At 37.7% G+C, this 27,473-nt stretch overlaps 2 protein-coding genes across 5 annotated transcripts in view; both read left to right on the forward strand.

Annotated features, from left to right (window-relative positions):
- The window catches only part of Alkbh8 (alkB homolog 8, tRNA methyltransferase), a 53,558-nt gene extending 49,328 nt beyond the window's left edge, over positions 1 to 4,230 (forward strand). For all 3 annotated transcript variants that reach the window (XM_015985615.3, XM_042280419.2, XM_015985616.3), the window contains exon 12: positions 117 to 4,230. In XM_015985615.3, coding sequence (XP_015841101.1) covers positions 117 to 683 — 567 coding nt within the window. In that variant the 3' untranslated portion in view covers positions 684 to 4,230. The remainder of the gene's footprint in view (positions 1 to 116) is intronic.
- A 9,907-nt stretch (positions 4,231 to 14,137) lies between these two features.
- Positions 14,138 to 27,473, forward strand: part of Cwf19l2 (CWF19 like cell cycle control factor 2) — a 102,523-nt gene continuing 89,187 nt past the window's right edge. For both annotated transcript variants that reach the window (XR_013052591.1, XM_006992011.4), the window contains exons 1-3: positions 14,138 to 14,291; positions 16,786 to 16,896; positions 24,699 to 24,821. Coding sequence is in view for 1 of the 2 variants with exons in the window: in XM_006992011.4 (XP_006992073.1) it covers positions 14,199 to 14,291; positions 16,786 to 16,896; positions 24,699 to 24,821 (327 nt within the window). In the remaining variant the exon portion in view is untranslated. The remainder of the gene's footprint in view (positions 14,292 to 16,785; positions 16,897 to 24,698; positions 24,822 to 27,473) is intronic.

Below are 27,473 nucleotides of genomic sequence, written 5' to 3' on the forward strand. Positions count from 1 at the left end.
CCTTTGCCAGGTGTTTTAATACAATAATCCTACATTTAATTATATGTTTCTACTTCCTCTCTCTGTCTCCTGTAGGTTAATAAATGACAGTCATTTCATTTTAAATTTTCTTTTAGGAGCGTAGAGTGGCAGCTCTCCAAGAACTTGCCCGTCTCTTGAGACCTGGTGGGCAGGCCCTCATATATGTCTGGGCAATGGAACAAGAGTATAAAAACCAGAAGTCCAAGTACCTCAAAGGAAGCAAAACTAGCCAAGAAGATAAAGAGGAGATAAACAGGATAAACAGTGCCACAACCACTGCAGGACTACTCGTAAATCAGACGCCTGACCTAGGCAGTGAAGACCAAGCATCATCTGTCCCCACCACTAATAACATCCAAGAGGGAGAATGTACGTCAAGGAAAGTTCCTAGTTCTGAGCTTCCTGTTCATACAAACAGGACTTCCTTTCACTCCCAAGATGTTCTGGTTCCTTGGCACTTCAAGGGAAACCCTAGTAAAGACAAAGATGTTGAGCCATTCGGGTTAGCAGGATCCCCTGACCCAAGTCCCGTGTTTCATCGTTATTACCATGTTTTCTGTGATGGAGAATTGGAGGCTTCCTGCCAGGCTGTGGGTGATGTTAGCGTTCTACAGAGCTACTATGATCAGGGGAATTGGTGTGTTGTTCTTCAAAAGGTCTGATCATTTATCTGAACATATCAGGTGTAAAAGGAAAAAAAAAAACTGCCTATCTGTTTTTGAGAAAGAGGCTAAATTATCCCTTTAGTTAGTGAGGCAACTTGGGGGACATTACCAAAGGAGAGCTGAGAGTAGAGATTACTTAGGTAACATTCTGTGTGCTACTATTGACTGACTTCATAAAACGTAGGTTCCTATTACATGCCTTCTACGTATGGTGTTTAAAAGTGATTGGCTTTAACTTGTGAAAGGCCTGTGATCTTTGTATAAGTGTGCAGCATTTTGAAGATAAGCTTTGTTATAAAGTGTTTATATATAAAGATCCTATACTATGTAGGATCGTAGTGAAACAATGATGTGACCTTTTAATTAAGTGAACACTCCTGGACAGTAGGAAATAATGTGAAGTTTTATCTACAACTGTTTGTTCCGAAAAAATCATAGTAACTTTCTCACTGGATCTTTCTAGCACATTGTGGATGCCCAGTAAAACTTTAGCCAGGTGATTCTCTGAATTCATAGAAACTTCATTCAACAGATATTCTTTAAATTCATACTATTTACTGTTAAGTACTAGGAATGGAGTTGTGAGCAAGTAAAGTAGGTTGGTGTTTAGCTCAGTGAAAGAACGTGTGTTTCTAATTGAAGCTCTGGATTTAATATCTGTTACCACAAACATACACACCAGTAGAAAACAAGAGCAAAGCCCTTATTCCTAGGAAGCTTACCTTCTAGAAAGGGAGGCTGATAAACGCAAACAGATAAGTAAATATTGTGTTCATTGTAATCATAAATGCCATGTAAAAAAAAGTAAATTGGAGGCTGAAAGGGATATTAACTTGTGAGCAAAAAATTACTTTTTAATGGCTGAAGTAACTAGCAATCCTGACTGATTTATTACCAGGAATCACTATTCCTCATCAATTGGTTTAAGCTTTAAAGACAACTCAAATAGTTCCCTTTAACAGTTAAATTCCAGAAGTTAAAATTTATCAGCCACACCAAATTTTGCTCTTTCAGTCACAATTAGCTGTTTTTCCTTATTCATAGTTTGTCCCAATCCAGGAAGAATGAGGCATTTTTATCTAGTCAGTGAAACCAAAAGCATATTCTTGGAAAGTCCTAGTAAGATTGATCAATGTCTAGCCAGACTGAGTTGACCAGGGAGAAACTTTTATGATTTTTGTAATTGGCTCAATCAAAAAACGTAATTAAAAGTAACATGTACATGTTTTAAGACCATCACTTGATTAAAAAATGTTTATAATTAAAAAATTAAAAATTGTAGTAGGGCCCTTTCAAATAAGACTTCTTTTTCTTTTCTATTTTTGAGAGAGATCTCATGTAGTCCAGGTTGCCCTCAATCATGCTATGTAGCTGATTATCCTGCTTTTACCTCTCTAGATTAAGCTTAAGTATAGCTTAAAATTATATATATATTGAAAACACTAAGATGTTGTTTATATATTAAAACAGTAGTTCTCAATCTGTGGATCATGACCCTTTGGCAGCCAAACTACACTTTCACAGGAGTTGCCTAAGACCATCAGAAATATTAGGTATTTATATTAGTATCATAACAGTAGCAATATTACAGTTTTGAAGTAGCAATGAAAATAAATGTATGGTTAGGGGTTACTATAACATGAGGGACTGTATTAAAGAATTGAAGCATTAGGAAGGTTAAGAACCATTCTATTAAAGGAACATGTGGACCAGTAAGATGCTTAGTTGATAAAGGCCTTTGCCATCAAGCCTAATACCCTGAGTTCAGTTACCAGGACCAACATAGTAGAAGGTGAAAACTGACTCCCACAAGGTGTCTTGACCTTTGTACCAATGCACATACACATATACACACACACACATACATTATATATTGAGACAGGATCTCACGTTCTAGTTCTGTCTATTCCAGAACTAACTAAAATGATCAGGCTGGTCTTGAACCCACAAGATATCTGACTGCCTCTGCCAAGTGCTGGAATTAAAGGTATGTGCTACTATATGTGGCTGAATATATTTAAAAAAAAAATAGATCTAAAGCTAGGTGGTGGTGGTTCACGTCTCAATCCTAACACTCTGGAGGCAGAGGCAGGAGGATTTTTGTCAATTCAAGGCTGGTCTGGTTGGCAAGTTCCAGGAAGGCAAGGATTACACAGAGATTCCCTGTCTCGAAAAAACCAAAGGGGGAAAAAAGTTATTAGCTGGTTCTAAATGAAATTTTCAATGTCTTTTGGTTAATTTAAATTTCCAGGTAAACATGTTAGCAATGTTGATTGACCTTAAGAAGAAAATTTCTTAAAATACATATTGACTCTTTAAGCTAATTTGAATATTTCTTTATTCTTGGATATTTTAGAAAGAAACTTAAAGGCAGGCATAGGGTCATTCTATAATATCATCTGTTCAGAAGTCTGAGCCCCAGAGATCAAAACTGGCTAGGGTTACATAGTGAGACCCAGTCTAAAAGTGAAACAGAAAAATAAGAGAAATCTCTTCTGTGTCATTCCCATCATTTCTTCTCCTTTGAAATGGTATTCTTGGGTATCAGTCAAGAGTAAAGTAAGATATAAGTCCATTGTCCCTGCAGGACCTAAATGCAACTTACTGCATATTTTCTACCCATAGAATAGGTTTTTTTTGTTACTGCCCATTTCCAGCAGCTTCAGGCTACACCTTTGTGATTGTTGTTTCCTTGAGACTAAAGAACTGCCAGTGTGAAAATCTTGGTAGCCTTCTCCCGAAGTCTTTAGTAGATAACTTTTTAATTTCTTCATAAAACAATTGTTATAAAGCAAGAGAAAATATAAACTATAACTAACAATTAGGATTTGTCAGTTATGACAATAATTCTGAAGAATGAAGGAAATGATCTCAAGTCTTAATGAGTATCAAGATACTGTGATGTATTGTGTCTCATAATTTACAATTTACTGTATATCAGCTTTTGAATGAAAGTATCTAAGGGATGAGAGGAGCAATAATTTGATTAGAAATATTGGCTGTCTGCATATAATTTTAAAACTTTATTGTTTTGGATCTAGCCTGTTCAAATCAGAACCCTGTGAGATAAAAGGCTAAGAAACAATAATGGGACTATATCAATTTGATTCATGTTTTACATTGAAGAATTTAACTGAAGTTTTGAAAATATAAATTGTCATAATCTGGTGGCAGGTGTGAGCATGCTTTACTTTTTTAGCTTCTGACTTCTTTTATCCCTTCATGGCTATGTCTGTCCTGAAGTAAATTTGTCTTGTTATGTATTGTGGTCTGAACAAGAAATGTCCCATCACAGGCTCATGTATTTAACTCCTTGGTCCCAGGTTGGTGGTGATATTTGGGGGAGGGGTTATGGAATGGTTACAATGTGGAACCTTGCTTGAGGAAGTATGGAGGAGGGCTTTAAGGATTTATGACCTTGCCCCATTTCCTGATTGCTCTTTCTTCTTCCTGTGTGTGTCTGATATATACACTACAGCCACCTGCTGCCATGAACTATCTTCCAATGGAACTGTAGGACAAAATAAACTCATTCTATAAATTGCTTTTTGTCATGGTATTTTATCACTACAACAAAAAGTGAGTAGTGCACGTTTTTATGACTATTTTCAAGTCAGATATATTTAAAACCAACCCACCACTTTGTCGTTGTGAGAATTTGGCATATCTATATCTGAAAGAAAAAATTGTAATACTCAGTTGCAATTTCTTTGGATGGATTGATTATATGAGAAAGCATGACAAGTTCAAACATTATACTTTTTACATAATGGACAGTAAACACCAACTTGTTCCATCCTCTTCTTCTACCCTAACTAATCACCTGTAAGCCACGTGGTTTTTTATCTTTCCTCATCTGTTTTTGAATGTCAATTCGGCATTGACATTCATTAATGCATCCCTATGATTCTGTCACTATTAATTTACTGATTGCTTGCTGCACTTCAGGGATAATTCTTGCTGGAGGGAGTGGTTGAAAGGAGGAAGTGGAGGGAGTGTGAAACTCAATGGACTGTTTCAGAATAGACTGTAATCAATAAGAAAAATTGATAAACATGCATCATGTTCTGAAGTGACATGTTTTTCTTCATAGAGAAAAGATGTAGAGCAGATAAAGATGTTAAGAGAGGCCTGGTGGATTCCATTTCTAAAGAGGTGTGGATGGTTCTCTATAAGAACATGACATTTAAGTGAAGAGTTGACAGGTTGAGAGGTTAGTTATGTACTTACATAGGGAAGTAGAATTTCAGATAGAGGAAAAATTCTAAGGTAAAAGGCCAAAGAGAAGAACTGTAAGGAAGACCTGTGGCTGGAACAGAAAGAGTGAGAATACTGCTATTTGTTCATAGATGCAACCAACTATAGACCAAAAACATTAGGAATGATTTTATCTATGCTGAGCATGCACACACACTTTCTTAGTATATTTCCCACAGCGATGATGTTTGGTCCTGATTGCTACCTTGAGGGGATTTAAAATCACCAAGAGACAGACTTTTGGTCATGGTCATGTCTGTGAATACATGTCAGTGGTGTGTGTGTGTGTGTGTGTGTGTGTGTGTGTGTGTGTGTGTAGGATGGGACACAGGACTCATTCTCAGAATAGATAGCACCTTCCTCTAGGTAGCCCAGATGTAACCAGGTCTAAGGAAAAAACAGTTTCACCTACTTGTCTTCCTGTTTCTTTGTGATTGTTTCTGTTACTCTGTTGCCTTCCTTGCTGAATGTGGATTGAATTTGTGACTCTCCAGGGACTGCTGTGTCAGCTTCATGGACTGAGCAACTAATGGTTTCTCTGCCTTTCCAGTATGCAGATGGCCATTGTTCTACTACCTAGCTCCTACATGTAAACCAATCTAACAAATACCCATTTTATAATAAATATACATTTTGTTGGTTACATTACTCTAGACAATCTCATCTAATATACTTATGAAACATTGTAACAAGTAGATACATAGCTTATTTATATTGTGTTAAGTATTAGAAGTAAACTAAAGATCATTTAAAGTATACAGGAAGATGTGTGCCAATTACACTCAAATTTTTCTTTATATAATGGACTTGAGATTTTGACCTCTTCTGGAGATCCTACACACACACACACACACACACACACACACACACACACACAGATACTGTGTAACATTTCCCAGTGGGTCTAGTGCATTTTTCAATCCATACTGTGGATATCTCCCCCAGTTCTAGGATGTACAATTGGAATGGAAATATCCAGCAACTGGCACTGGTTCTCTGAACTATGCAGTGTCCTATGCTACTGTTTAAGAAAGGACATCTGGAAGCCACTGGGAAAAGGTTCCTAATGGAAGGAGTAAGGCAAAGCTAAGATAATATGCCTGCAAAGGTTGTAGAGATTAGTACCACCATTAGTGTTGCAGGATGTATTTTCCTAGAGACTGGGGTAGTGATTTCTACCATACCCCATTTCAGCTCATCTTTTTATACAGTATAAAAAATATATGGATCTTAGCCGGGCGTTGGTGGCACACGCCTTTAATCCCAGCACTCGGGAGGCAGAGCCAGGCTGATCTCTGTGAGTTCGAGGCCAGCCTGGGCTACCAAGTGAGCTCCAGGAAAGGCACAAAGCTACACAGAGAAACCCTGTCTCGAAAAACCAAATATATATATATGGATCTTGAATAATTATCAAAAATGCAGCCATGTCATGAGTCTTATGTAGCTACTATTTTAGATATGGGCTAATTTTTTAAGTAAACCAATACCTGCCCTTTACCTAGTATGCAGCTAAAACAACTCCCAAAATATATTTTAAACTAATTTTCTCTTTCCTTAGGTTTCTCTAAGTAAATATTGTATCATTTAAGTAGATTAAAATAATTCTTTTTAGTGACAACCCTGGTTTTTAATTTCTTGATCTATACTTTAATACAAAGCACAAATCTCTACATTATGTTTTACTTAGCAGCAACAATAGCTCATCAAGGCCTCCCAGAGAGCCAGCTCTCGTATCTAAGTATTCAAAGGTCTTCCTTCAGACTCCTCAAGTTTTATTGATTAATTTCTTCTTTAAATTTACCATATACAGTCTGCACCTCAAAATTTCAGGCTATGGATTGGTTGTATCTTTTATTGTTCATTATCACTTCATATGTTTTGGTTCACCAAGTTTTTCTGATGGCTGCTTCCAAACATCTCATGTCATTTTCCTTCTGCCTCAAGCCTCACCCCTCTCTGATTTTCTGCAATGCTGCCCAAGTGAGTTGTATAAAACCTAAAGATCTCTCACCTTAACTGAACTCTGTGAGTAACTTCTAATTTTCAGCAATAAATCTCGTGTAAATAATTTCTCATTCCTTTATTGCTGTTATTGGGACTATAACTGATGGCTTTGATCGAGAGAGAATGAAAGGATGTTGATTTGAAACAAGAAAATAAATTAACGTAACAGTAGAAAAGATAACTGAGACTATGCTCCATTTTAAATTTCAGTTTAAACTAGACACAGAGCCCTAAGTGGTGTAGTGTTTGGTCCTCTCTTCACAGAATGTTTATGCAAGTACAGATTTCCTTAAATGAAAAATCTGTGTGCCACCAGTTACATAACAACCTCCTTTATACATACTGCCTTAGTCACTGTTAGAGTGGTGTGAAGAGATACCATGACTGAGGCAATTCTTATAAAAGAAAACATTTCAGTGGAGGCCTGCCCACAGTTTCAGAGGGTTAGTCCATTATCTTGACAGGGAATATGGCATAATGCATGGCACTGAAGTAGTAGCTGAGAACTACATCCTGATCTGCAGACAGAGAGAGACCTCAAAGGCCATCCCCAGGGACACACTTCTTCCAACAAGGCCAAACTTATTCCAACAAGGTCATTACTCCTAATCCTCAAGTCCTTTCACATAGCACCACTCTCTGATGACTAAGCATTCAAATATGTGAGGTTATGGGGACCATCTTTAATATAAAATAGCTTATTTGCATAATTTTATCTACAGAACAGAGCTGCTTTCTTTAGAACAAGAAAGTTTACAAACTGGCAATATTGCTTCTTTTGTCAAATACTTCTTCAAGCAAGACAGTATAAATGGTCACTTGCCTTTAGAACAATATGGTAGTAAACAGTGGATATTAATATGTTTATGTATGTCTTAATCATTTATCAACAATTAGTCTTTTAAACTATGTTTGGCCACCTGCTAAGATGTAAGTGATCAGGAGGAAAAAAATTCAAGAAAACACAAAGACCTCCTTGAAGATTTATAAAAATAAATTCTTTGTAACATCTTTACATTATCATGGATCTTTCCACCTAATAAGCTAATTACACTGATTATGTTTCTTTTCCCAACATTTGTTTTGAGGCTAGAACAGTAGGACAGTTGACTGACTTGATTCTATACACAATGAATGCTCTTATATTCTTTCTGCAATCTATAACTTCCATAAAATTTATTACAGACAAACAAGAGATAGGTGTTAAAAAGAAATAAATATCATGCAGAGACAAATAGTAGTTTAGTAACAGTAATCTAGTCCGAGTAACATTAAGAAAAAAAATCTTTTCAGAACATGAATTTTTTAAAATGACAATGAAATAACAATGTGAATTGCCCCCATGATTTTGTGACATTAATCTCACAAAATAGATGCATACTTGTGAGAATTTCCACCTAATTTTTCTATCTTTATAATAAAGATGGTAAACCATAAGTTTTACTCTTAAGCCACAGAATGAAAAGTATGCTTATAGCAAGCTTCAATGAATTATCATCACTTATATGCTCATGGAGTTCTATCTTCTTTCATTTAAGAACTTGAAGAGTGGTCACCATTTTATCAATAATACTAAAGTAAAAATTACCTATATGTAAAAAAAAGTTTTTACAATTGATATATTGATCATTTCATAATCCACTGAATACAGTTTTTAAATCTTAGGCATATTTTTTTTTTACAACTTCTGTAACAAATAGATCATATATACAGACATCAGCACCTTCAGATAAAAACTATTGTCCAGGGCTGGAAAAACTCAGTTGGTAGAGTGCTTTCCTAACATTCAGGAAGCCATGGGTTTTACTCCCAGTACAGCATAAAAATGGGCATGGTGTTGACTTCTATAATCCCAGAACTTGGGAGAGGAGACTAGATAGAGGATCATGAGTAGAAGAACATCTTCATCCTCATATATATTTCAAGGCCAGTCAAGGACACATGAAACCCTGTCTTAGGGGAAAATAAAGAAAACTACAGCTTAATGTGTGGGATTTAAGTAAAAGCTCAGTCAACCTCACTCAGCACCCTCTAGTCACTAACATAAACTAGCAGAGCTGAGCAGATTCTACTAAGATCACTTAGTTTATAATTTCAAGTGTTTTATGGAAAAACACTCTAACTCCTGAGCTGATGTATCAATCTGTGAGGTTCAAATCAAATGAATTTGCTCTTGGAGAAGTTTAATATTAATCAGGAAAAACCTATTAAGAGAAATAAGACATTGATATAATTCAATAAAACTCAAAATTAGCAACACTGAGTTCATAATGATGACAGTAACTTATTTAAACCACCACAATATGTTTAAGAAATAGACTGGCATAGTTTCCTTTGTCTACACAAAGTTCAAAAGTAATCCAAGATACTGTCAATCTACTTGGCCTATAGAAAAAACTGTATGCTAATTGGCGTGTTTACTATGGGAACACAAATACGTTATCTTCTTCAGACTTCCAAATTGTGAAATTGTATCTTATTGAAAAGATCCAAGATTTTTCAGGTGCATGTAGAAGGTCCTTTTCTAACTTGAGTATAGAATTTGCTTTTTCAGGTGGCCTTAGAACATTGTCCTTGTCAACAAAATGTCAGCCCAGTCTCATGAGAAAAAATTGGCATGTAGTACTTCAACTAAATGAGTTCCTTCAAAGCCCATCTGAAGTGAGAAATGCTACAAGTGATGTCTGTCTTCCTGCAAGAGAAATAACACACCTGTTTCATCTGAGAAGGAAAAGCTTTGAATTGACACAGCAGACATCTGGTCATCCTACTGCTGTTCAGGAAAACAAGAGATATAACTTTGAAGAGTTAACTGTCACCGTTACAGAGAAAATGTTTTTGTGCTTAGGACATTGATCTCTACTGACCAAAAGCATCTTTCCCTCTACTTATTTTTAATTACCATATTACATGGATAAGATAGCCCTTTGGAGTATTCCCTACAATCTCCATATAGTGTGCCATCACCTTGAGTGGTGTTTCTCAAAATGTGGCTGCTCAGTATCTGCATGATTACCTGACACTCCCTGATGGACATCCACATTTCTAGGTCTGTCTAGATAGCTGAGCTCCCTAGGTGATTTGTGTGTACTCTAATGGAAAAGGGGAATTTGATTCTGTTTTCTTTTAAAGATCACTCCCAAACACTATTATAGGAGTCAAGAGATCCAGGCTTGGAAAAAACTTTACCACCAGTGTGATATTAGGGAAAGACACTTTCATATATTCTCTGAACCATAGTTTTTCATCTTGGGGATGACAAAACCTTCATTATACAATGAATAAAAAAGATAAGACAGGAGATTTATAGAATGCTTTAAATAACTGCAAAGACAAATGCATGATTATTGTGATGTTTAGAAATTATGTATGTGAAACAAAGTAGTATAGGAATGTATAGACTTTCATTTACATAGTAGATCAACTTCAACACAGTGGAGTTCAGTGTTTACAGGAGTTAGAAGATGAGGGAATATTTTCCATGGTTCTACTCATATACGATAATGAAAATATTCACTGTGGTGACATCTCTACCTTAAAATTTAAAATTCAGTTGAACACTTTACTTACCTAATGTGGACCACAAAAGCTGGTGGTGGTTTGTAGAAAGATAGCATCTTAATACAAACTACTTTGATGCTCAACCATAGAGAATCAGTGATCTGTTCCAGTGCTGAAGAACCTACTGAGAAATGCTTTTCTTTTTTCCTACATGACTTATAACAAGAAGACAATGAATATAGAAGGCACTTATGTCATAAAAATTAGAGAGAAAACGGTAGTTCAGCATGGTGTTCTAATTTCAGTCTATTGCTGTGATAAAGACAATGACCTAAGCAACTTAGGGTAGGAAAGATTTATATTCCCAAGTCACAGTCCATTATTGAGGGAAGTCAGGGCAGGAACTTGAAAGCAGTAAACATGGAGGAATGTTGTTTCTTTGCTTTTTGGCTCACTTGCTCATACTTGTTATATAGTCCAAGACCACCTGGACAAGGAATAGTGGTACCCATAGTGGCCTGGGTCCCCCTACACCACTTAACAACTAAGTAAGCTCTTCCTACCCCATGCCCACTGGCCAATCTGATCTAGACAATCCCTAAGTCAAGGGTTTCCTCTAAGATAACTCCAGCCTGTACCAAGTTGATCAAAGTGACTAGGATGTATTACCTCAGGTCACTGACTAGGAGATAATGCTAAAATGTGAAAATTATTGCCTTAGCACTTAGTTTGGAAGCTCTATATGCTTTAACTCATTCAATTTTCACAGAAGTTAGGCATACAGTGTTGTTACCACTTTGCAGTTAAGAAACAAAAAGAAGCAGATTATGTCAAGTGGCACAACTAAATAAGTGGCAGAGTTTTTTTTTTTTTGTTGTTTTGTTTTTTTAACCTAGCACACCTGGCTTCAGAAATTGTGTACTGAACAACTCACCAATACCTCAGAAATTGGCACAGAATTAGTGGCTGGGAAATAGATTGTCAAATCTCTGTTATGGGCTACAACATATTGTCAGAAAAGATTCTTGGTCTTTCTGGTCTCTTGACTATCTAAAGACAACAAACTATGTTGAAAGGAATTAACATAGGATTAATATTAGGGTGATCTTGTAACTTATGATCTAAACTGTGACCCTTTCAAAAGCTAAATAAGGAACTGTTGATAACAATTAGGGAAATAAATATAAATTAGGTTGCTTTATGTGATCTAGGACATATGGTCATCCTCACAGGATCTTTTTCAGCTTCAACACCCCCCACCTCTCCCCATGAAATTGAGTGTCCCTATATACATTGCATGTCAATTTATGCATGTTACTGTATAGGATTGTTTTCACACATCCTTTTATCTTTATTTTATGGACAATTTGTATTATCTTGATTGTGTTTGACAGTTGTCTTACACATGATGATAGAATTTAAGCTCTCCAAAACATCATTTCATATAAGTAATCATTTTCAAACAAGTTGTCTAATTTGATAAGGATTATGAATCTACTAAAACTTTTTTGATTAATTTTTCTTTTATGTGTATGAATATTTTAACTCTATATAAGTACATCACATGTCCACAGTGACCAAAGAGACCAGAGGAGGGCATCCGATCCCCTGGAACTGGAGTTACAGATGGTTGTGGCCTGCCAGGTAGGTGCTGGAAACCCAATGTGGGACCTCAGCATGAGCGGTACCTCTTAGCTGCTGAACCATCTCTTCATCCACAGACTTTCTTTTAAAGTACAGTTTCTATATGATTACTTTTTAGTTCTTGCAAGAATTACTATGAATATAAAAGGGACTGTTTTAAAATTATAAGCAGATGTATGCAATTTATTTATGTAAATTCAATCATTTACTCAAGTTCTTGAATACTTGTGATAGGTATCCTGGGGGTTATCCAGGAAACAAATAAAATGGGCAGTCGAGACAACTTCAAGTAGAGATAGAGAGCTATAGTAGCATTAAATCATGATGTGAAAATATCTGGAGAGTAGTATGAAGATGGGAGCATTCGTTTTGTGATCAGGGTGTTTGTTTGACCTGGGATATGAATGACATACAAAGGCCTTAGGTGGGAGTAAGAGCTGGAAGGTGGCCCTATGTCAGGCTCAGCACTGGAGGGAAGGGAGGGGACAGAGAAAAGGTGAAGAGTGAGAAAGAAAGGGAAGCTCAGGCATAAGAGACAGTGAAAGCATGACTACAGGGCAGTACCTATGCATGGCTCATCTCTAGGCCTGATGAGAAGACCAGATTTGAATATGTCTGAGTCTAAACTGTCCTCAAAAATCTCAAGGTCTAACAGGGCTTAGTCCTTACATGTGTTTTCTTTACACAGTTGGAGCTGGGCAAATCCTGTGGGGAGAATGGAGATACAGGCAGCTTGTCACCACCAGGCAGCTTCTACCTTAGCTGTAACAATATCAGCCTGGCCTCTCATCACTAGTGCATGGTGGGATGGGAAATGAGAACTTAAGAAGGGGAAATACCAAAATCTAGTTTTTAGTTTCCTGACATTTTCATTTCCTGTGACTTTTCAATACAAAAGCTCATGGGTATTGGTCCTTAACAACAAAATGAACTTTCAAAGCACATCTGACTGAGAACCCAGGTTACTGAAAAACACAAGACTGGCTAGCAGTATTTCAAGACATGCACTTTTAGGTGCCTTTGGGATTGGGTGAGCCAGGTGCAGCAGCCCTTCTAATCAGCTTGACATTGACTGGTTACTCTCGATTCTGATGCCCAGGTATATCTGTGCAGGGTACAGCCTCCCAAACATAATGAATCAAATCAAACAAGAGCACTTTGGTGGTGGTGATGGGGGAAGGGGGTTGGGGTGTGTGGTTAACTATTAAAGTTTGGCATTTTAAATTCTGAATTGCCAGAGTTAAAAGAAGAGAGAAATGGCTTGTCCCTGTGAACCAATCAACTGAGGCACAGATAAGTACTAGTATTTTGATACAGAGATTTATTTATTCAAGATGCAATAAACACAACAAAGAGGTCCCTCAGGGTGACGGGAACTCTTTCTGTACCCAGGCTTGTGCAAGACTAAGTCTCAACCTCCAGAGATAAAAAATACATATTTTTGTTTCTTCTGTCTGGCTGTATGTAAGTGCACCACGGCGGTGCAGTGCCTGTGCAGGTCAGAAGAGGGCGAAATAACTCTGGAAATAGAATTAAGAATGTTTTTTGATCTTCCATAAAGGTCCGAGACCTGAACTTGGGTCCTTTGCAAGAGCAGTTAGCGTCCCAAAACGCTGACCCATCTCACCAACTCCGTTTTCAATATATTTAAAGACACCCATCAACGAAAAAAATTGAATCTTACAGCAATCCCCCGGCTCCCCTTCACCCCGCAAACTCCTGACTTTCTGATCAGCTCCCCTTTAGCCTGGTGCACTATCACAGGAAGTCCGGCAAAAACGTTGAGATCTGGTTTTAACTTCTACAACTCTCTAGCTCACTGGAGTATTTTTAAGAGTCTTGGTAAGAAAGGAGTTAGTATAGTTCAGGGTGCATCATAACGCATTGTTGATATTAACTCAGCGTTTAGCGAATCCAGTACTCCTAAAATGTCAGCCTTCCAGGCTTTGACCGAACCTTTTGCGGGACAGACTTTCTGATCTGCGCCTGCGCGTTGGTATAGTAACGCCCCCTTCCCTACTATGGAATCTAGATTTGGCTTCTGAATTACGACAGTCGTAAACTGAGGTTTCCTGACGGCTTCCTCGCTTTACGACAGCAACAACTATGGCAGCGTTCAGTGGAAGATTCGAAAGTGCTAAGAGTATCGAAGAGCGAAAAGAACGGATCCGAATTGCACGGGCGGAAGTATTACGCCAGGTACCTCCGCTTTGAAGGGTTTTCTTTCTTCTTTTTAAAACTAGAGCTTGCACTGAGGGCTTCATGCATGCTAAGCCAGCACTTTCCGAGAGAATCAATCTTTAGTTCTTAAAATGCTTTCGTTTTTTGTCTTAGATCTCGGACAGTTATTTAGAGTTGTAGGAATTGAGACTCCTTGGAGTTATCTCACAAACAACTCTCATCACTTCGATAACTCGCCTTTTCTAGGTGTGCTCTCTGTCTCTCTGTCTCACCTCTCTGTCTCTCTGTCTCTGTCTCTCTCCCTCTCCTCTCTCTCTCTCTCTCTCTCTCTCTCTCTCTCTGTCTCTCTCCTCTCTCTCTGTCTCTCTGTCTCTCTCCTCTCTGTCTCTCTCTGTCTGTCTCTCAACAATGCAGTGTCTCCTAAATGCTCTGCCCGGCTCCATTTGCTCATTCTCTTTGCAGACAGATGTGATTGTTTTCCTCCGAGTTTCCTTAGCATTTACGTCATCTATTCTTGGCATTTATGCCGTCTGGATTGCTCAGTTTCTATGTACTGTTCCACATCTGTCGCAGCCCCAGTCATTGCTCTGGCTGTATTGGAAGTAGGACACATTTGAATACACTGGTGATTCCTCCAATGTATTGTTCCTTTCAATTCCAGACTTAGGTCAGCCTTTACTGATTGAAACACTTAGATAAGAGACTCAGACTATGTGCATACCCCAAAAGTTTTGGAAACAAAATTCTCATTAATATTAAAATGTATGGAATTTATAAAAATGGGAGAAACAAATTATTGAATTATCTGACAAGATATTCCTGATTAGTTGTGACAGCAAAAAGGGCAAATTTGTAATTGAAGAACAACAGAATGTTTGGTGACAAATTTTGGGAGCTTTGTTTTAAGATGAAAGAGTTTTTAATAAGTTTAAATGCATATAAAGAGTAGAAAAGAAATAGAAAAGACAGGAAGAATGAGTAATAACTTCAGTCACATTTTAAGGGAATTTGTGAGCAGCTAGTCTTGGACAGGTAAACTTAAGGTTGTTCATTGATCTCAAAATAGGTATGCTAATGCTCTTCATTATTGTCTGTCTGGTATTCCCAGCAGTTTTGAGAGGATACTCTTTGTAATGTGTAATGAATTTTATAGAGATCAGCTTTGGCATTTGAGATGTGGATGAGAAAGCAGAAGAAACTTATTGGGAAAACCATGCATTGTTTCACTGTTGTTGACTGCTACTAGAAATTGGCAATATGATCCTTTCTTTTTAAGAAGATAACTTTTTTGTTTCTGAGATGAAGTATTGGGGTGCAGATATTGCCTATTGAAGGCATAGAAAAAAGTCAGCTTCATAACTTTTGCAAAAGTCTAAAGAACTAGCCACAGGGATGTGTAGTAGAATATTTTAAAGTGTTTTACTTTTGTTTATGTTGCATTTGTTTAACTCTGTGAAGCTGTGTTACTGTGCCTGTCTGAAATACCTGATGGTCTAATAAAGAACTGGCCAATAGCAAGGTAGTAAAAGGATCGGTGGAGCTGGCAGGTAAAAGGTAGTTAGGATAATTTAACTTAAGAAAAGCTGGCTAGAAACTAAGCTAAACTAAGGTCAGGCATTAATAATTAAGAATGAGCGTCTGTGTGTGATTTATTTGGGAGCTGGGTGGTGGGCCAACCACACAGTTCCCCAGAGTTTTCTTGAGTGCGAGCAGCAGGAAATATTAGATAGAAGGATTTAGATTGTGGAGATAAATTGATAGAAAATAAAGGATAGCTTCGAGAGGGCCTGGAACCTATTCCAAGGAGCCCTGTCTCTGCCTCAGGGTATTTATAGAGTCGCCAAGGGGTGGAGCAAAAGACCTCTCCCCAGCACAGCCAAGAGCAGTCCATCTCAGAAACCAGCACTCAGGCCTGTGGTCCTAATCATCCTCTCTGTGGACCTGCTGGGTAAAGCCATGAGGAACCTGAAAACGGGCTCCCACAGGCCCCCCAGAAAAGAGCAAAAATAAATAACAACAGGGATGATGGCAGTTAAAGTGATTCCAAGTTATACTTGAGACAGGGAGAAAGGAAGACATAAGCTAGTACTGGACAGGATACTATGTGTGATTTGTACCCAGATTTACTGAAGACTGGTAGTACTAAAGAAAAGCTATTGTTAGGTTTTTTAAAATCTTTCCTATACTAGTAGAGGCAAATTTATTGTCAAGAACAGACCATTTTTTAAAATAATTTATTTAATTTTTATTTTATGTGCATTGGTGTGAGGGTGTCAGATCTCCCAACTGCAGTTACAGACAGTTGTGAGCTGCCATGTGGACCCTGGGAATTGAACCTGGGTCCTCTAGAATAGCAGCCAGTGCCCTTAACCACTGAGCCATCTCTCCAGCCCAAGAATAGACCATTTATTGACTAGGAATCTTTATATGAAAGTATTACCAATTTTTCTTTTTGTATTTGAAAAGCAGTTGTATCAATTGTCAGTTTGTCTTTCATATTCTTTTGTTTTAGGCCAAAAGTAATTTTGAAAAAGAACAAAGATGCAAAGAACTTAAGCAACTTCGAGGTGAGGACACATGGATGCTACCTGATGTGAATGAGAGAATTGAACAGTGCTCACAGGTGAATATCAACAGATGTGCTTGATGTAATGATAGGATTTATTTTCTTGATTTTGTATTTTTAGGAAGGGTCTTTCTATGTAGCCCTAGCTAGTCTGGAACTTGTTATGTAGACTAGGCTGGCCTCAAAAGCACAGAGATCTGCCTGCCTCTCCCTACCCAGTGTTGGGACTAAAGACATTAAAGGCATGTGCCAATATATCTTGCTTATGTCTTTTCTTTTTAAAGTATGATTCAGGTTAATATTGAGGAACAATTTTGCTTTGTATTTATATTCTCTCTCTCTCTCTCTCTCTCTCTCTCTCTCTCTCTCTCTCTGTATGTATGTATGTATGTGATGGTATGTGTGCAGGTCAAAGGACAACTTACAACTTGCCTGAGTCAATTCTCACCTGCTTTATGGATTCTGGGTATTGAACTCAGGTTGTCAATAACATGTTCACTGTCAGGTGGTTAGTATTATTGAAATTTATCTCTTTAGGCAACAAAATGTCTGTCTTGACCACAAGTTTATCATGATATGAAAAGGTTTTGTTATTGTGTTGGCTCGTAGATTTAGTTATAAATCTGTGGGCTATTTATAGGAATCTTCTAGATCTGAAAGTACATGTTTTAAGATTCATGTCTTTTTATTTAGTTAGTTAATTTTTTTTCTCTTCATTTTTTTTTCCTTTCATTTTATTTTACAATACCATTCAGTTCTACATATCAGCCACGGGTTCCCCTGTTCTCCCCCCTCCCACCCCCTCCCCTTACCCCCAGGCTATCCCCCATTCCCACCTCCTCCAGGGCAAAGCCTCTCCCGAGGACTGAGATCAACCTGGTAGACTCAGTCCAGGCAGGTCCAGTCCCCTCCTCCCAGACTGAGCCAAGCGTCCCTACATAAGCCCCAGGTTTCAAACAGCCAACTCATGCAATGAGCACAGGACTCGGTCCCACTGTCTAGATGCCTCCCAAACTGATCAAGCCAATCAACTGTCTCACCTATTCAGAGGGCCTGATCCAGCTGGGGGCCCCTAAGCCTTTGGTTCATAGTTCATGTGTTTCCATTCGTTTGGCTTTTTTTTTTTTTTTCAGTAATTGAGTAAAACCAAAATTTATTATAAGCTACAGTGGTCTTAGGGACCTCCATGCTATATATATAGCCTCCATGGTTCTATGGGTTGTGGTCTGATTGTTCTCTATTTTGTATCTAGAATCCACTTATGAGTGAGTACATACCATGACTGTCTTTCTGGGTTTGCGTTACCTTATTCAGGATGATTTTTTCTAGTTCCATCCATTTGCCTGCAAATTTCATGCTTTCATTGTTTTTCTCTGCTGAGTAGTACTCCATTGTGTATATGTACCATATTTTTTTCATCCATTCTTCCATTGACCGGCAACTAGGTTGTTTCCAGGTTCTGGCTGTTACAAATAGTGCTGCTATGAACATAGCTGAGCATGTATCTTTATGGTATGAATCAGCATTCCTTGGGTATATGCCCAAGAGTGGGATGGCTGGATCTTGAGGTGGTTCGATTCCTAATTTTCTGAGAAACTGCCATACCGATTTCCACAGTGGTTGTACCAGCTTACATTCCCACCAACAGTGGAGGAGTGTTCCCTTTACTCCACATCCTCTCCAACATTGACTGTCATTGGTGTTTTTGATTGTAGCCATTCTGACAGGTGTAAGGTGGTATCTCAGAGTCGTTTTGATTTGCATTTCTCTGATGATTTAAGGATGTTGAGCATTTCATTAAATGTCTTTCAGCCATTTGTGATTCTTGTTTTGTGAATTCTCTGTTTAGCTCTTTAGCCCATTTTTAATTGGACTGTTCAGTATTTTGGTGTCTAGTTTCTTGAGTTCTTTATATACTGTGGAGATCAATCCTCTGTCAGAGTGGGGTTGGTGAAGATCTTTTCTCATTCTGTTGGCTGTCTTTTTGTCTTATTGACTGTGTCTTTTGCCCTGCAAAAGCTTCTCAATTTCAAGAGGTCCCATTTATTAATTGTTGTGCTCAGGGTCTGTGCTGTTGGTGTTTTATTTAGGAAATGGTCTCAGGTGCCAATGGGTTCAAGAGTGCTTCCTACTTTCTTTTCTATTAAGTTTAGTGTAACTGGATTTATGTTCAGGTCTTTGATCCACTTGGACTTGAGTTTTGTGCATGGTGACAGATATGGATCTATTTGTAATGTTTTACATACTGAGATCCAGTTATGCCAGCACCATTTGTTGAAGATACTTTCTTTTTTCCATTGTATAGTATTGGCTCCTTTGTCAAAAACCAAGTGTTCATATGTGCATGGATTAATGTCAGGGTCTTCAATTAGATTCCATTGGTCCGTATGTCGGTTTTTATACCAGTACCAAGCTGTTTTTATTACTATAGCTCTATAGTAGAGTTTGAGGTCAAGGATGGTGATGCCTCCCAAGGTTGCTTTATCGTATAGGATTCTTTTATCTATCCTGGGTCTTTTGTTTTTCTATATGAAGTTGAGTATTTTTCTTTCCAAGTCTGTGAAGAATTGTGTTGGGATTTTGATGGGGATTGCATTAAATCTGTAGATTGCTTTTGGTAAGATTGCCATTTTTACTATGTTAATCCTACCTATCCATGAGCATGGGAGATCCTTCCATTTTCTGATATCGTCTTCAATTTCTTTCTTTAGAGATTTAAAGTTCTTATCAAAAAGGTCCTACACTTGTTTAGTTAGTGTTATCCTAAGGTATTTTATATTATTTGTGGCTATTGTAAAGGGTGACGTTTCTCTGACTTCTTTCTCAGCCCTTTTATCATTTGTGTATAGGAGGGCTACTGATTTTTTTGGGTTGATCTTGTATCCTGCCACTTTACTGAAGGAGTTTATCAGCTGTAGGAGTTCCCTGGTAGAGTTATTGGGGTCACTTATGTATACTATCCTATCATCTGCAAATAGTGAAAGTTTGACTTCTTCCTTTCTAATTTGTATCCCTTTGATCTTCTTTTGTTGTCTTATTGCTCTAGCTAGAACTTCTAGTACTATATTGAATAAATATGGGAAGAGTGGACAGCCTTGTCTTGTTCCTGAATTTAGTGGTATCACTTTGAGTTTCTCTCCGTTTAATATGATGTTTGCTGTTGGCTTGCTATAAATTGCCTTTATTATGTTTAGAAATGTTCCTTGTATTCCTGATCTTTCTATGACCTTTATCATGAAGGGGTGTTGGATTTTGTCAAAGGCTTTTTCAGCATCTAATGAGATGATCATGTGTTTTTTTTTCTTTCAGTTTGTTTATATGGTGTATTACATTGACTGATATCCTTGCATCTCTGGGATGAATCCTACTTGGTCATGATGGATAATTGTTTTGATGTATTCTTGGATTCGGTTTGCCAATATTTTGTTGAGTATTTTTGCATCAATGTTCATGAGGTAGATTGGTTTGTAGTTCTCTTTCTTTGTTGCATCTTTGTGTGGTTTGCGTATCAGGGTAATTGTAGCCTCATAAAAAGAGTTTGGTAGTGTTCCTTTTTTTTCTATTGTGTGGAACACTTTGAAGAGTATTGGTATTAGTTCTTCTTTGAAAGTCTGGTAGAATTCTGCACTGAAACCATCTGGTCCTGGGCTTTTTTTGGTTGGGAGACTTTTGATGACTGTTTCTATTTCTTTAGGGGTTATTGGTCTATTGAAATGGTTTATCTGGTCTTGATTTAATTTTGGTATGTGGTATTTATCCAGAAAATTGTCCATTTATTCCTGGTTTTCCATTTCTGTGGAGTACAGGTTTTTGAAGTAGGATCTGATGATTCTCTGGATTTGCTCGTTGTCTGTTGTTATGTCTCCCTTTTCATTTCTGATTTTGTTACTTTGGGTGCTCCCTCTTTGCCTTTTGTTTAATTTGCCTAGGGGTTTGTCTATCTTGTTGATTGTTTTCAAAGAACCAACTCTTTGTTTCATTGATTTTTTTTTTTTTGTATTGTTCTCTTGTTTTCTATTTCGTTGATTTCAGCCCTCAATTTGATTATTTACTGGCGTCTATTTCTCCTGGGTGAGTTTGTTTCTTTTTGTTCTAGAACTTTCAGTTGTGCTGTTAATTCATTGGTATGGGATTGCTCCATCTTTTTTTTTTTTTTTTTTTTTTTTTTTTTTTTTTTTTTTGGTTTTTCAAGACAGGGTTTCTCTATGTAGCTTTGCGCCTTTCCTGGAACTAACTTGATAGCCCAGGCTGGCTTCGAACTCACAGAGATCCGCCTGCCTCTGCTTCCCAAGTGCTGGGATTAAAGGCGTGCGCCACCACCGCCCGGCCATCTCCATCTTCTTTATGTGTGCATTTAGAGCTATGAATTTTCCTCTTAGCACTGCTTTCATAGTGTCCCATAAGTTTGGGTATGTTGTACTTTCATTTTCATTGAATTCTAGGAAATCTTTAATTTCTTTCTTTATTTCTTCCTTGACCCATTGATGTTTCAGGTGGGCATTATTCAGTTTCCATGAGTTTGTGGGTTTTCTATGATTTTTGTTGTTGTTGAGGTCTAACTTTAAGGCATGGTGGTCTGATAAGATACAGGAGGTTATTCCAATTTTTTTGTATCTGTTGAGATTTGTTTTGTGGCCAAGCATGTGGTCAATTTTTGAGAAGGTTCCATGGGGTGCTGAGAAGAAGGTATAATCTTTTGTGTTAGGATGGAATGTTCTGTAGATATCTATTAAGTCCATTTGAGTCATAACATCTGTTAGGTCATTTACTTCTTTGTTAAGTTTCAGTCTGGTAGATCTGTCTTTTGGTGAGAGTGGTGTGTTAAAATCTCCCACTACTAATGTGTGGGGTTTGATGTGCGTTTTAAACTTTAGTAGTGTTTCTTTTATGAATGTGGGGGCTTTTGTATTTGGAGCATAAATGTTTAGGATCAAGACTTCATCTTGGTGGATTTTTCCTGTGATAAATATGTAATGTCCATCCTGATCTCTTTTGATTGATTTTAGTTTGAAGTCTATTTTATTAGATATTAGGATAGCTACACCAGCTTGTTTCTTAGGTCCATTTGCTTGGAAAACCTTTTCCCAGCCCTTTACTCGGAGGTAGTGTCTGTCTATGAAGTTAAGGTGTGTTTCTTGTATGCAGCAGAAGGATGGATCCTGTTTTCTTATCCATTCTGTTAGCCTGTGTCTTTTTATAGGTGAGTTGAGACCATTGATATTGATGGATAATAATGACCAGTGATTGTTAATTCCTGTTATTTTTTGTGGTTGTGTTGTGTTGTCCTTCTTGGGTGTATGTTGGTGTATGATTATCTATTGCTTGACTTTTCATGGATGTGTTTAACTTCTTTGGGTTGGATTTTCCCTTCTAGTGCTTTCTGTAGGGCTGGGTTTATGGACAGGTATTGATTAAATCTGGTTTTATCCTGGAATATTTTGTTTACTCCGCCTATTGTGATTCAGAGTTTTGCTGGTTATAATAGTCTGGGTTGGCATCCGTGGTCTCTTAGTGTCTGCATAAGATTTGTCCATGATCTTCTAGCTTTCATAGTTTCTATTGAGAAGTCTGGTGTTATTCTGATGGGTTTGCCTTTATATGTTACTTGGTCTTTTTCCTTTGTGGCTCTTAATATTTTTTCTTTGTTCTGTGTGTTTAGTGTTTTGATTATTATGTGGCAAAGGGACTTTTTCTTTTGGATCCAGCCTATTTGGTGTTCTGTAAGCTTCTTGTATCTTTATAGGTATTTCTTTCTTTAGGTTAGGAAACTTTTCTTCTATGATTTTGTTGAATATATTTTCTGTGCCTTTGAGTTGGTATTCTTCTCCTTCTTCTATCCCTATTATTCTTAGGTTTGGTCTTTTCATGGTGTCCCAAATTTCCTGGACGTTTTGTGTTCCGACTTTTTTGTCTTTAGTGTTTTCTTTGACTGACGAATCTATTTTCTCTATTGTGTCTTCAGTGTCAGAGATTCTCTGTTCCATCTCTTGCAATTGGTTGGTTATGCTTATTTCTGTAGTTCCTGTTTATTTAGTCAGGATTTATATTTCCAGCTTTCCCTCAGCATGTGTTTTCTTTATTGTCTCAAATTCATTTTTCAGATCTTGGAATGTTTCTTTCATCTGTTTAATTGCTTTTTCTTGGCTTTCTTTGATTTCTTCCCATTTTTTTTTTGTTTGTTTTTTCTTCCATTTCTTTAAGGGAGTTTTTTATTTCCTCTTTAATGGAGTTTTTCATTTCCTCTTTAAGGGAAGTTTTTATTTCCTCTTTAATGGAGTTTTTCATTTGCTCTTTAAGGGAAGTTTTTATTTCCTATTTAAGGGAATGTTTTATTTCCTCTTTAAGGGCCTCTATCATCTTCTTAAAGTCATTTTTAGGATTGATTTCTTCTGTTTCTTCTGGCTTGGTATGTTCAGGTCTTGCAGGTGTAGAATCACTAAGTTCTGATGTTTCCATATAGGTCTTTATGTTGTTGCCTGTATTTTTGCACTGGCGTCTACTCATCTCTTCCTCTGCTCGGTGCAGGTGGTGTCTGTGTCTGAGAGTGCCTCTCTTGTTGTAATTTTTAGTCTTGGTTCACTAGGAGTTCTTGGTTAAATTGGTGCTATTGGGCTGTTTCTTCAGGAGCAGTTGATCTCAGTCGGTGAAGTATATACTTATGATTCTGGTGATCTGGTTTGGTGGCTGGGCAGCGCCTTCTGTGTTCCCAGGTCACGTTTTGTTCATTCGCCAACTCCTCAGCTGATCTTGTTTTTTCAGACTTCAAACTGTAGGGATCTGAATCCTCTCCCGGATGGATTTCAGCTGAGCGGGGTAGTCTCACCAACACCTCCAAGTTGTTGGGTTTTGCCGGATTAGCAGCTGGGCCCTGGGTTGGCCTCAGATGGAGTGTTCAGATTCGTTCTGGTTCCGTCCCACGGAGATAACTTTTCTCCGGGTGTTGGGGTTAGAGGCGTCCATGTTCCAAGCTTTTGATTAAGAGCTAGTTTTCACTAGCTCTTCAGCGGGTAATAGCTCTGTTTCTGGTCTTTATTGCGACTGTGTTTTGGCTACTGTCCGCTGGGCCTGCCTGCCTCCGCACTGGGCCCGTCTGCCTCTGCTGGGCCAGTCTACCTCTGCTGGCCGCTGCTGCCGGCCTACCTGCCTCTGCTTGTTGCCGCTGCCGTGCCTGTCTACATCTGTGGGCCGCCGCCAGGTCTGTCTGTCTCTGCTGGGCCTACCTGCCTCTGCCTGTCGTAGTTAATTTTTATCAACTTTCTTTTCTCTTTTTACAAAGTTTTAGCAGTTTTTTTTCTTTCTAGCATGTGCCCCCACAATTGATTCAAGGTTTTTTTTTTTTTGTTGTTGTTGTTGTTTGTTTTGTTTTTAATTGACAAATGTTAATTATTTATATTTACAGAGGACACTATGATATTTTGATTTATGTACACATAGAAAGATTTTGTTGAGGTTATGTACCCTTCATCCACTCATTTTTTTTCTAATGAGAATATTAAAAATGTGTTTTTTAGAAATTTTAAAATGTTTAATATGTATTAGTAACTGTGGTCCTGGTCCTACACTGCCTATCACTAAAACTTAGTGGATGTATATATATTATTTAATATCTGTCACATACAAATAACTTAACCATAACTTTCCTCTCATATCTTTTCTGGTAAGAAGTCTGAACTATTACATTGATCAGTAGTGCTTATCTTACAGAAAGTATGTTAAAGTTTTTAAGAGAATTTTGTTTTGTATAGTCATGATCTTTGTGTAAAGTTTCTTGGTGCATGGATTTTTCTTTCCACTCAAAATGCCTTCCTGTTAAAATTAGGTAAGATTAAATTCTATTTATACTTGTTCAAAATTATTAGGAACACTCTGTGAAGAAAAAGAAGAAAAAGGACAAGCATTCAAAAAAAGTGAAGAAAGAGAAGAAAAAGAAGAGCAAGAAACAGAAATGTGAAAAACAGAGTGAGTCGGCTGACAGTTCCTCAGTAAGTGAGCATCTAAGCTCTGCAGCTCTGGAGAGTAGTGCACTTGAAGGAATAATGTATGGAAACTGATGGTGCATGGTAGAAAATGCATGATAGAAAAATGTCTACAAGATAGCTACTTGAAGTTTCCTGGGGAAATGCTGGCAATGTAAATTATTGGTTCCAGAAAGAAAGTGGGATACCATTTGTTAATCTTTGTTGGAGATGTGATGATAATGAAATGTGCAGGGAAACTAAAAGGTGACTAGGAACACTGAAGAGTCACATGGAAAGGATAGGAAAGCACTTGTACAAAAGTGGTTGGAAATTTTTAAGGCAGAGCAACAAAGAATGTTTTATAAAAATAAGGGAGAAGAGTTTTAAAACACTGGAGTCTAGTTTTCTTTGTGTTACTGTTTTCTCCATAGAAAGTAACATCTAAGTCTTCAAAATAGAATTTGTTTATTTATCTTTTGGCCAAAAAGAAGAGAATGGTGGGTAGCCAGTTTAGTCTGTTTGGACTCAGAGGAAAAAAAAAGCCAAACCTTTCATACTTATTTTCAAGAAGAAAGGGGTATGTGTAGATAGTGATGGCATAGAAATGTTTAGGGTTAATTACTTCTTCAGACAAAATCAGGTTCTGTCAGCAGCAAGGAAGAGATATTACATGCTGGGTGTTTGTGGCGCATGCCTTTAATTCCAGCGCTTGGGAGGCTGAGCCAGGTGGATCTCTGTGAGTTCAAGGCAAGTCAGGTCTACAGAGCAAGATCCAGGACAGGCACCAAAACTACATAGAGAAACCCTGTCTCGAAAACAAAAAAACAAAAAAAGAGAGAGATTACATAGTCTTAGTGACAGGAACCATGCAAGATAAGTGCTATGATCAGGTTTCCCTCTAGCACTCCAAATGTATGATGGATAGAGACTTAGATATTGGAGAAGGAAGGGGAGCAGGAAAGATGGGGATTCTAGAGCTATATTTGGTTATTCAGTTGTGAAGGTGACAACATTTAGGTCTAGGAGTCATCTTTAGCTCATGGAATTAGAATTGAATTGTGCATGCTTTACAATCTTACCAAGTCCAGTGTTGCTTTCTTTCTTTCTTTTTTTTTTCCTGAATTCTACTTTTCAACACGCAGGTGGACTCTTAACAATGTTTTTTCAATTCTCCTTGATTTTTACTTCAGCCCATTTGACTTAGTTGAAATTAATTTGGTCTGTAGACACAGGCCTCTGAACCAATCTGTTGTGGCTAGAACTGGAGTTGGGGCTAGGTTTAGATATATGCTCCTAGGGCAGTGATGTGGTGTTTGTTAGATGGTATATTTGACTAGTGTTTTGGAGTTGAAAATCAGCTTGGATAAGTGGGCAAGATGATCCTGTGATTTCTAACTTGAGATGTTGGGTAACTCAGTAATTCAGCAGAAGAAACAGGCTTTGTGGAAGATGAGGGGTTTATTTATCCTTGAGTTCATCGTAACACTCAAGATGCTAATTAAGTCACTGAAGCTTTGGTTGGACAAAAAAGAAGAAAAAAGGTAATTAAAACCATGAGGATGAATATAATAGTCCCAATGTAAAGAATAAAAAATATAGTAGTGAGATGGAGCCTCTAACAACATATGCCTAAAAATAGAGTAAAGGAGGAGGAATATAGGAAGGAAATGCAGAATAAACATTGAGGGTTGGACTGGAGACTATCTTGAAAATCTTGAACATGAGTCATCAACAGAGTTGAAGTTTTGGAGATAAAGACTGGAATATTTTGTTGAGCTTGGAAATATCTAAGCCATTTATCAAGTTTGAAGCGTTGGTACTAGATTAATGTGTATGATAGTTATGAGTTTAGAGAAATGTTTGATGGGGCAATTACTCGTTGAGTAATATTGTCTTAGAAATGGAGTAGTTGGAAGATGAATTGCTGCTACAGGTGTACATAAGGCAAGAAAATGCCTCCCCTCAAAAAAGATGGGGATTTGAAATGCTTCAGCATACAAATCTCTCAGCCATCAGAGCCCTTTCTTTGAAGCAAACCAGAAAGAGAGCAAGGTGGCTGGAGTGAGACCAAAACCCTTGGAGGAGGACCTGCCTTGCAGCAGGAGGAGTTGACAGGAGATTAGACCAAGCACAACGGTAAATAATTTTTGCCAGGGGGTTGGGGGGACTAGGTAGGAAGCAAAGTGATCTATTTTGCTAAAGTAAGAGGAGAGATCATTTGTTGTAAGTATAGGAAATGTTAATTGGTAGAAAACTCTAGGAAGGTGTGAAGAAGATAACAGTGTTAGGTACAAAGTAGGCAAGCGTGATTGTGGTTTCTGTGGTCATAGAACTTACTACCTAACCAATTAAGGATCAGTAAGGTGAACTCTAGTTTCTTTAGTGTCTAGTTAACTGAAGTTGCAGGTGGTGATGATGACTTTTGTGTTTGGAACTGTGGTGATAAAGTTCCCAGTGGCTCAAACTAATGAAAAGTCATTGGTCAGCATATGGTAAGTCAGAGAAAAACCTTCACTATAGAATTCTTGTGACAGAACTTCCTGGAACTCAAACTTCTTTGTTATTTTACTTAATTGTAGCAAATTAGCCATCTTCTGAAAAAAGTACTGTTTGTTTCAGGCTGTAAATTCCAGTTTTAATGCATGGCATAAAGAATTGTGATTGAGGCACTAAATT

Source organism: Peromyscus maniculatus, chromosome 7, assembly GCF_049852395.1.
Source record: "Peromyscus maniculatus bairdii isolate BWxNUB_F1_BW_parent chromosome 7, HU_Pman_BW_mat_3.1, whole genome shotgun sequence".
In the NCBI taxonomy this organism is placed as follows: Eukaryota; Metazoa; Chordata; class Mammalia; order Rodentia; family Cricetidae; genus Peromyscus; species Peromyscus maniculatus.